The sequence below is a fragment of the Squalius cephalus genome (assembly GCF_949319135.1).
Source record: "Squalius cephalus genome assembly, chromosome: 12".
Classification (NCBI taxonomy): Eukaryota; Metazoa; Chordata; class Actinopteri; order Cypriniformes; family Leuciscidae; genus Squalius; species Squalius cephalus.
In genome coordinates this window covers 12132633-12145642 of record NC_137133.1, presented here as the reverse complement: position 1 = coordinate 12145642, position 13010 = coordinate 12132633, and the positions used below count along the sequence as shown (strand labels likewise).

Here is a 13010-nt window from a genome sequence, read left to right as displayed (position 1 = left end):
ATATATTGTATATTGTAATATATTTTGTATATATTATTTCAGCATCATTACACCAGTCTTCAGTGTCACAAGATCCTTCAGAAACCATTCAAATATGCTGATTTGGTGCTTAAGAAACATGTATCATTATTAGTTGTGCTGCTTAATATTTTTGTGAAAACCATGATACATCTTTTGTGACAATTTAAACCTCTTTACATCTTACTGGCCCCAAACTTTTAAACGATAGTGTATATAAATACAAAGAAATATGTCCCATTTATTAAATCTAGCTTTCATAAAGAGCACTCACATGTAATATAGATGGGTTGAAAAATATAACAGTGGGCCATATGTAAATAATAATAATAATAATATATTCAACTTCATTTGATTACAAAGTTGTATATCACATCACTAGTGAGTTTCAATAGGAAAAGACATGTTAAGATAAATATTAAGGCCCTTGAAGATCAAAATAGCAGTGGCAGTGCTATATGGTAGGCCAACACCAAAAATTTTACATGACATCATTGTATTTTACTTGAAAAAGCGATTGTTCATTTTTTAAAGCAATTTGAAAACAATCAAGTCTCTTCCCCCTTAATCACAAGAGAAATGGAATGGGGCATTGTGTGCTTTTTCTGACAATCAAATGTGCTTTCTTAGAGTCTAGATATTAGATATTAAGTTGTTTGCCGTCTTTTAAGATCAGTTGTCATCACAAATGTTTGGATAAAACCTAGGCACAAAATGGTAAAAGCCAAAATCAGAATGAGGATGCTAAAGACTATGTTCCTCCATCATTCCCATCATGCACATGTCAGAGGTGACAGGGCCACAAACACCATCAAACAAACACATTAGTCGAACATTCACACCATAGTAACCCCAACAAGGGAATGTTGTATTTCGGACTCTTTGTTCTGCAACTCTACACTGTGTTAGTCAAAATATATGTTGAATATTCTCTGTTTAGACTCTTTTAGACCTTAGATGCACTCTTATAGCTCAAGAGTACAACTAAATAAAAACTCTGAAGAAAAAAGCACCAAGGGAAGTGGAGAACCAGAGAGGGCATGAGAGTAGAGAAGAAGCGGCATTGTGCGCCTTTATAGGGAGGACTCATACTGGAGCAGCTCGTAGAGGAGGGGTCCATCCCTGTACCTGATGCCCACTGCATTGGGGCTGATGTACTGGAGGATGTTTATGGTCCGCCGCAAACGTCGGTCCACAAAGTGAGCATCCCAAGCTGGATAGCGCTTCCTGGGCATGTCAATCTTGATTAGGGGCCCCTCGGGCTGAATGGGCCGGCCCGCCGCATCGGTGGGCTCTGTGGATCTCACCTGGAACACCGGCAGGCATGTGTCTGTGGCAGCCTCCTCCGGCTCGCTGTAGTCCCCTGAAGCCATAGCCCTGGTCGGGGTGGCTTGGGAGCCCCGAGGCCCCGGAGTGGGAGCCATGGGCTCAGCCTCAGGTGGTAACGGGAGACCCCAGAGCAGCTCAGCACAGCAGGAACTGGCCAGCACCCTCAGCCCGGGTCCCATGGGATGCAGGACTCCGTAGTAGAAGACCATGCAGGCCACTCCAGAGGCAAAGCACAGGAAGACGCCGCAGAGGGCGGATGCAGCGTAGGAGTCGGTAGCAACCGGGTCTCTGTAGGTGTACCACAGAGCGGTAAGGATGGTATTTTCCACCAGCACCAGTGAATAATAAACCACCATGCGGAATCGGGTCCTTCCCTCCTTGACATTAAACCAGCAGAAGACGTAGACTACGCCGACCACCATGTTGAATAGCACCTCCTCCCACTTGGACATACAGAAGTCGGTGCCTCCGTGGATTACCCAGAAGGCCATGGCACACCAGTGAAGCACCACAAAAATGCCAAAGTATAGGTGGAAAACCGAGGCAAAAAGGGCAAAAGATAGCGCCCGAGAAGAAATGGTGAAGAAACGCCACAGAAGATGCACCAACGCTCCCCGGTAGCTCATACTCTTTTGGTCGTCGCGGGAATCACGCAGAAGCTTGTGGTATGAGGCCAGAACCCAGGAAAGCGAGAGAAGAGACGCGATCGCTGACACACCTGGACAACAGAGAGAAATACAATTTCTATTATAAGATATACAAAGTATCATTGCTATACTATTGCTGTTCCTATACTATCACTGCTTATTAATATTTGTAATTATTATAATTATATTAAAAAAAAGAATAGTATTAATCATTATTAAATAAACAAAAAAACAATAATTATAAATGTTAAATTTGAAACAATAGAACAATCAAATAAATGCAGCCTTGGTGAGCATAAGAAACTTATTTAAAAAACATTACCGACCCCAAACCTTTGAATGGTAATGTACGTATGTATTTTTACATGATAAATAGAAAAACATCCAGAACCACAATAAAACTGCATGAAAGCGTGCTCTGAATTCCAGTTTCCAAATTTCCCAATTACAAATAATCTACATTAATCGGTCTGTTATACAATCTTGGTAAATTGTGGGGAAAAAAGAACAAAATCAAACCCAATGTGTGTGTACTGTGATAAATGACTTTATCTGTATCCAGGAATGCTAATGAAAAGCACCCTAACACAAACAGTACAACAGCATCATTCATTGTCTTATCATTTCTAAAACACCTGCCTACCATTTATGGAGCTATATTCTCCAAAACATACCTCTTGCTTATTCTATGTATCTTTTTTCTAAGATGTTTACCATTCATCCTGCTGAGCTCAGACTTCATGTTCATAAAATCATCTACACTGCTGGCAGTGCTGTCACCTCACACGTAAGAAATGGTCTTACATCTCACATTATCAGCTGCACGGCAGGAAAAAAAAAACATGATTCCCACAAACACAATTGATCATTTAAAAGGGCTTAGCCAGGGAGGGCTCAGATTGTCAGATTCGTCCACAAGTCAGCCTTTTTTCCTGATGCACTCTATAGATTTGTCATGATTTGCTTGGTTTTCTGAAAGATTAAGATGGTTGCTACCCATTCTAGATGGTTGCTGGACTTGTTGATGTATTAATATAACACAAAGCTGTGAGATCCAGTAGATCATATTTTGCTGTCACAAACCTAACTGTGAATTTTAGCCATGCATCATGTTGTTACAGTCTTGAGTTGCACTCATAAAAAATTAAAGATGCATTTCCAGCAACATTTCTAATCAAGAAATGTTGATTGAGCGTGCAATGCATGTGAAAAATGTCCAACACTACTGCAAAGCAAATTAAGTCAATTTGACACTCTAACTACTGAAATTATAAAATAAATATATCTACTGAAAAGTATAAATGATGTCATTATCTTCTTGTCAAGATTTAAAAATGATCCCAGTAAAATGTACACATGCAAAGAACATTCACTACTGATGTATAAAAGCAATACTGTACTCAGTACAGAGCCTTGAGGCACTCCTTACACTGCAGTGTTTCTGCCCGGTTCTTCTGGATCATGATGCAGAGCTGGAGAACCAGCTGTGGAGCGCTTTCCAGAAATGTCTCCAGTAGACGGAGCATGTTGACATCAGCATACTCGTACATCATGGCCCAGTAGAAGCGTCGCTGGTTCTCCTTTTGCCTGCGGCTCTGGATGCCGAGATACATTGTTCTGATGTACCTGCAGAAGAGCAGATGCAGAAACAAAGGAAAGCAGAGATAGTATGAAACTGGAATATACAGAGATGAAATTATATAGATTATATTTCAGATGTAGAAAATGACAGTAAACAAGGGGGGGAAACAGAGAAAGAGAAAACAAGGGAAGGGATCAGTTGACCAGACTGATATCTTGTATCCAATTATGGATATATGTACATTCTCTGTGCAATTATGACCTTGTGCATTATTTGTATTCTTCAAACCAATGTTGTGTTGAGGAGGTACTAAAATTAGTGTAGAAGCATCGAGCCATAAGCTTTGCTTATACCAGTGGGGTGCTAGTATCAAGCAGTCCAGTAATTTCTCTTTGAAAGCAGTGTATTTTCTTCTTTGCTTTGTATGGCATACACACACCAGTACATATATACATATAGACATATGTCTTTTTTTTAATTTGAATTTGAATCATTCACTCAACCAATTCAATCAACAGCATTAATCCATTCAGTAATTAAACATCACTACTGTGGTAGTGTGGTGTTGCTTGGAGACGCGGCAGCTGATTCTGCTGTGGCTTCGTAAGAACTTTTTTTCAGCTAGTGGAGCAAAATAACTGGGAACATTGTGTCTAAAATGTAAGTTGTGAACTGTGGTCTTGAGAATATTACTTAAATATACAAACTAAGTTAGATGCTGTCAATGATAATGACATTGCAACGTCCTTATGTGTTTATTCAATTATGTGTATGTAAAATACAGGACAAATATATTTCACATTTATATATGGGACAAATTTATTATTCCACATAAATACTCCTTTTGCTCCCAAACATCTAATATTAAATAACATATTCATTAGGGCTTATTTTTCAGTCTTTAAAAAGACTGTGATATTTGATGTGGTTCAGTTGAGAGTCAGGGGAAATCAGTAGTGTGCAATAACTGGAAGCAGATAATTATTCCAGCAAACATCTTGCCTATCTTTTCTCATCCTGTGTTAAAAGACACCACTATACCAGTGAGGACAGTGGCTGACGGGCGCCTGTCTAGGCAGGGATGGAGACAGGGTGTTCTGTGTCAGCGACTGTCAGAGATTGATTATTGAGCTTAGATGATCTTCTAGAGCTCAACACCATGTAGCCACACAATATTTAAACATCGGGAGGCACAATCTCATTTCTTAACTGAAGCTCAATTATGATGTGTTTAATGAGAGAAGCTAAGATACATAAATAACATAAAAATGTTACTGAGAGGAGCAGATTACATACAGCCATAATAACAGGACTGATGATATGAGGTCAACAGGAGGTAAATGGGACTCACAGGTCCAGTATCTGAGAAAATGAAACTGCCTTCAAAAAGAGTGTAATGATACGACTACACCACTAGAGGGTAGACGTTACTGTTGCGTAAAACAGGCTTTGCCCAACATAATCTGTAAAAACAGCATGATTCTGTTACTTAAAGGTGCTTGAAGCAATTTTTCTGAATTCTACACATAAAATGTCCCTATTACCTGAAAGATATCTTTCAAAATAGCTTCCCTGACAAATCACACCTGCCTCTGTGATGGTTCTAGTCTATGTAAACAGCTACTAATAAATAAATAAATAAATAATTTATGTATTCATGTGTGTGCATTTTTGTATTAAATCATATAAATTCATTCAAAATGAGCAATTAGTATTGAGATGGGAAATAAAGAAACAATAACGGCAAAATAAATCTCACAATCACAAGAAGTAAATTTGCAGTTGCAAGAAATAAAGACAATTATCTATTTATTTACAAAATTCACCATCTAATCGAGCCATCATATCTCATTATAAGCCAGTGGCGCACAGTGGTGTTCTGAAATATGGAGGCAAAGTCATCACAGTGGAGGCAAAGTCATTTTTTTTTTTTTTTTTTTTTTTTTTTGCTTTTTGCTCAAGTAGATTACACTTAATCTTGACACATTTTTACATTTACAATGTATTGATCTATTTATTAAAACAAAATATAGTTATCATCAAGTTTTCTCAATATATTTTTACATTTATTCCAAAATAATAACAAATAGTAACAAATATATTTTATTTTGTTAACTAATGTTCGGCTACTCTTTTTAATAGTCACTGGTGTCGCTGTTGGACAGTCTCACTTTAGAAAAATAGTGATTTATGCTCAAATTTTGTAATATTTTGTAATATCTGCATTGTTTTATTTTTACTGTGGATTATTTTCTCATCTAGTCTTTTTGAGGAGGCACTGCCTCTCTTGCCACCTCGGAGGTAACGCCCTTTGTTACACAGAAAACAGTGTAATACACAGTACATCAAAGGAACTGGTGGGAAACACACACATATTTATACACGAACTTCAAAGTTAGTCACAGATGCCACCCCACCTCCTTGGCTCCAGTCCACAACAATGTTGACGAGCATAATCTCCAGCTATCTCAGCTCTATGTTTCTTTCATGTCTGCGTTTGCCATTCTGTTCATACAATATGTTCTTCATGGTTTACTCATCCACACAGTCTGTAAGTGTACCCCGCTCCCTCTTCTCCACTTCTCTCTGGACCACCAAGCTTTGAATGCCCTGTTCATTACACTGAAATCTATGAAGTCTCATTTTTACTGCATCAGGTATGGATTCTGAATGTAAAAACTTAGCAGCAGGTCATATTTCAGCATGAAAGGGGCAGCTGCTGCTTGAAGTTGCTGTGACTTCACTTCTCTGGCTGCCATAACCGTGCCATCTGCTCTGAGCTACTTTTACACTGAGAGCGGCTCACCCACTCTGTTTACACACCTAGTGAACACCGCTACATCTGCTCTCGCATTTAATGTACACATTAAGTACAGAACCTCGCTACAGCTGCTATACAGTCACACACACAATAACTCCACAGATGATGTCTGTTCCCGAAAACCTAAACTGGTTTGAAAAACTCTATTTCCAATGCTGTGTTTAGCCTTCTGACAAAAATACTGTTATTATGCCATGGTATTGGAAGTCAATGTGAATTGCTGTTTGCAACACATTTTATTTTGTTTAATGCATTTCCTAGTAGACAGAATAGTCAACAAGAGAAGAGTTTAGAATTAGGTTAGATAGAGCTTAAAGTTTACCAAATAACAATGCCTAAATAGCTATTTTGCTATTGATGAACAAAACAAGACACATTAGCAGTTTGGCTAACCGGTAAACCTTATTTAGTAGCCCATATATACAGTGAGGGAAATAAGTATTTGAACACCCTGCTATTTTGCAAGTTCTCCCACTTGGAAATCATGGAGGGGTCTGAAATTGTCATCGTAGGTGCATGTCCACTGTGAGAGACATAATCTAAAAAAAAATCCAGAAATCACAATATATGATTTTTTAACTATTTATTTGTATGATACAGCTGCAAATAAGTATTTGAACACCTGTCTATCAGCTAGAATTCTGACCCTCAAAGACCTGTTAGTCTGCCTTTAAAATGTCCACCTCCACTCCATTTATTATCCTAAATTAGATGCACCTGTTTGAGGTCGTTAGCTGCATAAAGACACCTGTCCACCCCATACAATCAGTAAGAATCCAACTACTAACATGGCCAAGACCAAAGAGCTGTCCAAAGACACTAGAGACAAAATTGTACACCTCCACAAGGCTGGAAAGGGCTACGGGGAAATTGCCAAGCAGCTTGGTGAAAAAAGGTCCACTGTTGGAGCAATCATTAGAAAATGGAAGAAGCTAAACATGACTGTCAATCTCCCTCGGACTGGGGCTCCATGCAAGATCTCACCTCGTGGGGTCTCAATGATCCTAAGAAAGGTGAGAAATCAGCCCAGAACTACACGGGAGGAGCTGGTCAATGACCTGAAAAGAGCTGGGACCACCGTTTCCAAGGTTACTGTTGGTAATACACTAAGACGTCATGGTTTGAAATCATGCATGGTACGGAAGGTTCCCCTGCTTAAACCAGCACGTCAAGGCCCGTCTTAAGTTTGCCAATGACCATTTGGATGATCCAGAGGAGTCATGGGAGAAAGTCATGTGGTCAGATGAGACCAAAATAGAACTTTTTGGTCATAATTCCACTAAACGTGTTTGGAGGAAGAAGAATGATGAGTACCATCCCAAGAACACCATCCCTACTGTGAAGCATGGGGGTGGTAGCATCATGCTTTGGGTGTGTTTTTTTGCACATGGGACAGGGCGACTGCACTGTATTAAGGAGAGGATGACCGGGGCCATGTATTGCGAGATTTTGGGGAACAACCTCCTTCCCTCAGTTAGAGCATTGAAGATGGGTCGAGGCTGGGTCTTCCAACATGACAATGACCCGAAGCACACAGCCAGGATAACCAAGGAGTGGCTCTGTAAGAAGCATATCAAGGTTCTGCCGTGGCCTAGCCAGTCTCCAGACCTAAACCCAATAGAGAATCTTTGGAGGGAGCTCAAACTCCGTGTTTCTCAGCGACAGCCCAGAAACCTGACTGATCTAGAGAAGATCTGTGTGGAGGAGTGGGCCAAAATCCCTCCTGCAGTGTGTGCAAACCTGGTGAAAAACTACAGGAAACGTTTGACCTCTGTAATTGCAAACAAAGGCTACTGTACCAAATATTAACATTGATTTTCTCAGGTGTTCAAATACTTATTTGCAGCTGTATCATACAAATAAATAGTTAAAAAATCATATATTGTGATTTCTGGATTTTTTTTTTTAGATTATGTCTCTCACAGTGGACATGCACCTACGATGACAATTTCAGACCCCTCCATGATTTCTAAGTGGGAGAACTTGCAAAATAGCTGGGTGTTCAAATACTTATTTTCCTCACTGTAGCTATTGGTCAACAATATAAACTGTGTATTGCTAATTGGCTATTAGTGAACATTATGAACTAGCCACAATAGCTATTTGGCTAATTGTAAACATTACAAAGTAGGCTAAGCTATTAATGAACAATATAAATGATCCATTATGGCTATTTGGCTATTGGTGAACATTTTAAACTAGCTTAAATAGCTATTTGGGCAATTGTAAACATTACAAAGTAGCCTAAATACTAGCCAATCTATTAAAGAACATTATAAACTAGCCACAATAGCTATTTGGCATTGGTAAACATTACAAAGTAGCCTAAATAGCTGTTGGTGAACATTCTAAACTACAGCCACAATAGATATAGATTAAGTAGATAAGTCGTACTGTGAACATTTAATCAAAAATGAAAAACAATTAAAAAAACATTTTTCTTTGACTTCAACATCCTGTCGAGACTGTCCATCAAGCTTTCCCCAATAGCCTAATTGTTTTATGAGGACTGCATACTGTATCTAATGTTTCTTGCACATTTGCAGGTCTTTCAGAAAAGGGCAGCTTGTCTCAGTGACTCTTGGGAATCACATGCTTTTTTTGAAGTGAGTGTGCCTTTAGAATCGTTCACCAGAATGTGTTTTGGATGGAGCGTAATCTCTTTCTGCCGCTCACTGCTCTCATGAAGCTAATTACAACTATAATCATCTTTGCATTCGTTGCAAAGCTTAATGGCTTTAACAAGAGCCGGTAATTATGTAAAAGTAGGAGGAACATTTGGTGGCAAACATCACTAACAACAGCAACAAAAAGACATTATTGTGCACACCGGCAAAGCACATCATGTTTCTTTGTGGGAGTTAATTCTCCACAACAGCCTGGACTATAACACATCTCTGCATGCAATGTTACAGAAGCAAGTTATTCACTCTATTTTATTTAATGTTATCTGAGGATTTTATGTCTCTAAAGCCCCTTTAAGCTATATGTTCAAACATCAGTGTTTGTGTAACAAACTGACATTATGATGAAACTGAGGACCCAGTGCATTGTTATTATAGGAAAGTAGCAAACAAAATCCATAATAAAGCAGGACCTGACCAGATAGATGAGGCTTGAGAAAGGGCTCTAAACAAACCAGACATGTACAAGACTCACAAAACCCAGTCAGAAAGAACCAAAAGGACATTTAATACACAAGGGACAAAGGTAACATGAGGGGTAACTTATGTACATACGTAGGGGTCAAAAATACTGTATAACAAGACTAAATGAATAGTAATCAATGACTAAACAAGACTAATAAACAACAACCAATGACTAGACATGACTAACCAACAACAACCAAAACTAATCAATGACTAATCTATAACTAAACAAAACTGACCAACAACAACCACCAAAGATACAAGAATAATCAACAACAATCCATTACAAAAAAAATGCCTGACCAACAAAAAAACAAAAAAAACAATGAGTAAATAAAGCTAAACAACAACAACAACCAATGAGTAAATAAGACTAACCAACAACAATCTGACTAAACAAGACTGACCAAGAACAACCAATGACTATACAAGACTAAATAAAACTCATCAACAACAATCCATTACAAAAAATACTGACCAACAACAACCAATGAGTAAATAAGACTAACCAACAACAATCTGACTTAACAAGAATGACCAAGAACAACCAATGAGTAAATAAGACTAATTAACAACAATCCATTACTAAAACAGCCTGACCACCACCAACAGCAACCAATGAGTAAATAAAACCAGTTGTGTCTAAAGATGAGGATCCAATGAACAAGACACAGTGAAACAGCAAACTAAAAAAGACAAACCTACAAATAACTACATTAAGAAATAAATGCAATATAATATAACTACATGTTAAGAAATGAAACTGTCACTCTAAATGCATCATGCATGGAGCCCATTTACCACTTCACTGCATGAATCAGATTTCTGAGGACAAATGGCAAAACAGCACATGCATCTGAAAAATGCAACGTGAACTGGAGTTTCACCTGTCACAATGCCAACAGAATGAACGAGGTAACTTGCCAGGTTTCTACTCAACAAGGAGAGGATCTCAAACCGTGCAGCTAGTGCTTCAGCTCCATTTCACCGCTCAATCATATAGTCAGCTGACTGAAGGTGACACAAAATGTTCCAGGGAAGGAGCCTGTCCGCAGGAAAGAAAAATCACAAATGAGATCTCAATTGTTTCTGCAGTTTATAGATAACATTAAGAGCTTTTCTCCTGATTCTCCTGATAAAAAGACCTACTAATTTCACTTGTCCGCTTTAAAGTCAATGTCTCAAATCATGCTCAGATTTGTCTAGAAACCAGAATATATGACATATAAATGATAAATACAAAATATAAATCTTTTTTATTTTTAGTGTTTTATGTTGGTTTTAAAAAAAAGTTTAATAACTCTAAAATTGTCATGTGTAACCATCAAGCAAAATAATATATTTAACATTTTCCTTACAATTTGAATACATATGAATGTACACATCTTAATTATTTAAAGGTTTTTAAAGTTTATAAATATCATGAATTATTCATTTATAAATATGTGGCGTAAAGGTGTATTCGTCAGCATTTTTAATGTATTTAAAATGTATTGTCACATCATTGATCCACAAGGGTCAGCAATCACATCAGATTTCAATTAAAAATAGGAATTTGCTAGAGGCAAAGACAACACAAGTCCATTAAGTCTCCTAAGCTACGAAAGAGCAACCTCTGAGCTATAAAACTTCCCTCTGGGGGTGAAGAAATGTGAGATGGTGTGTCAAAGCTGGGAAGGTCAGCTCCGATTTTCCATCAGAGGCTTGTCTGATTCAGGTGGGGCTAAAAAAAAAAAGGACAAAGCATTTGTCCTTAACATACATAATTCATCTCGTACATTCAATAGCCCACTCGTGTAGCAGGGCTGTTCTTCTCAAGCATGAACATGGCTATATGCAACTCAGGAATAAATGTAAATGTTGACAGTTTCAGCCAGAATCCATTATTCAGACCTTTGACTTCTGAGCTTTGACAGGTGTCGGTTGCTCCGCACAGGGCAGGAGAAGAGAGGGAGAGGAGGAGAGAGAGAAAAGACAAGTGAAGGGGCAGGGTGAGAGGAGACGTGAATTGGGTGAGGGGAGGGAGGCTATGGATCAATAGCTCAGGCTTTTCAAGAGCTGCATCATAACCAGAGCTAACATCTGGCATTCACTGACATTTTCTGTAAGTCTGGTAAATGTCAGGGGGTGCTAACAAACAAACCCACCAGTATGCTCTTTGCCCCCCACACTCACATGCTCCTCAAATGTTGGAGCAGTGTGATCCAGAACCAGTCCACTCGTGTGCTGTTGGACTGCGCTCCATATCCTGATTCCTGACTCCAATGGGCGGAGCAAATGAAGAGTTCAGTGTAAGAAAAAAAACGTGTAACCCTGTATTAAATTGCTGCTAATGACCGCATGGAAATCAAAATTAGCTTTGAGCTCATTTTATGCTATAGTGTAGTGTACTGAAGTTCAAAGTTAATACAAAATTAAGATCGCACTATTTTTGTGGATAAAAAAGAACAAAACTGTATTATTGAGTGTGTGCTAACATGACAATTCATAACTATTTAATGTTTTGTCAGATTGGTGGCGAATGCGTTCAATCTAACTTGTACATTATTCTTTGAACATGAGACGCAATATATATAATATATATATACATACATATATATATACATATATATACATATATATATACATACACTGTAAAAAGAGATTGGCATGGAGTACTTTCCATAAGATCATCTCTCAATGCAAATCAAACCAGCTATCAGGCTAACTGAAATAAAACCATGCCAATCTCTAGATATGGTGAAGGCTATGTGATGATGTGGGGCTATTTTAATTCCAAAGGCCAAGGGAACTTTATCAGGATGCATAGTATCCTGGATCCATGAAGTAACTGGCCTTTAAAAATAAAAATCTGCCTGCCTCTATGAGAATTTAACATAGGGGTGTCCAAACTTATGCACCCTGTATTTTAAGGAAGAACATTTATTTATGATACATTATTCATTCACAAAGAAAATTGGTGTCCTTAAAGGTTGGATTTTTCCTATTTTTTTTAATTAAGGCATTAAGTTCAATTTCCAAAAGATGATTTTTTATTCCTCTTTTTAGTCAACTTTAGCATGGGTGTCTAAACTTATGCATAGCACTGTATATATATATATATGTGTGTGTGTCTGTGTGTGTGTGTGATGGACACTTTACTGTCCCATAGGGCCACGGGAGAGAATTAATGAATGGCACATGACTAACAACATGACGGATGTATACGTCCGAAATTCATTCATACTACACATATTCATACTATATAGAACATTCGTTTTATAATGATCCTGAAGTAAATTCAAATGTAGTACCTACAGTATGCAATTTCTGACACACCGAATGGCTTGCCCATTAGGAACTGCAACCTAACACATATAAAGCAATGACAAAAATAATGCTAGTAGAATGCTAGTATGTGCTTCTGAAATCAGCTATAGTTCAAGTCAAACTGTAGAACAACAGTCTTCAAACTTCACAGTAAG

The 13010-nt window shown here is 38.1% G+C and overlaps 1 protein-coding gene across 1 annotated transcript in view; it reads right to left on the bottom strand.

The window, feature by feature from the left end:
* Window positions 1-447: 447 nt before the first annotated feature.
* The window catches only part of xkr6b (XK, Kell blood group complex subunit-related family, member 6b), a 62855-nt gene continuing 50292 nt past the window's right edge, over window positions 448-13010 (bottom strand). The window contains exons 2-3 of the mRNA XM_079888520.1: window positions 3424-3620; window positions 448-2065 (exon numbers count right to left, since the gene is read on the bottom strand). Of these exons, the coding sequence (XP_079744646.1) occupies window positions 1092-2065; window positions 3424-3620 (1171 nt within the window). The 3' untranslated portion in view covers window positions 448-1091. The remainder of the gene's footprint in view (window positions 2066-3423; window positions 3621-13010) is intronic.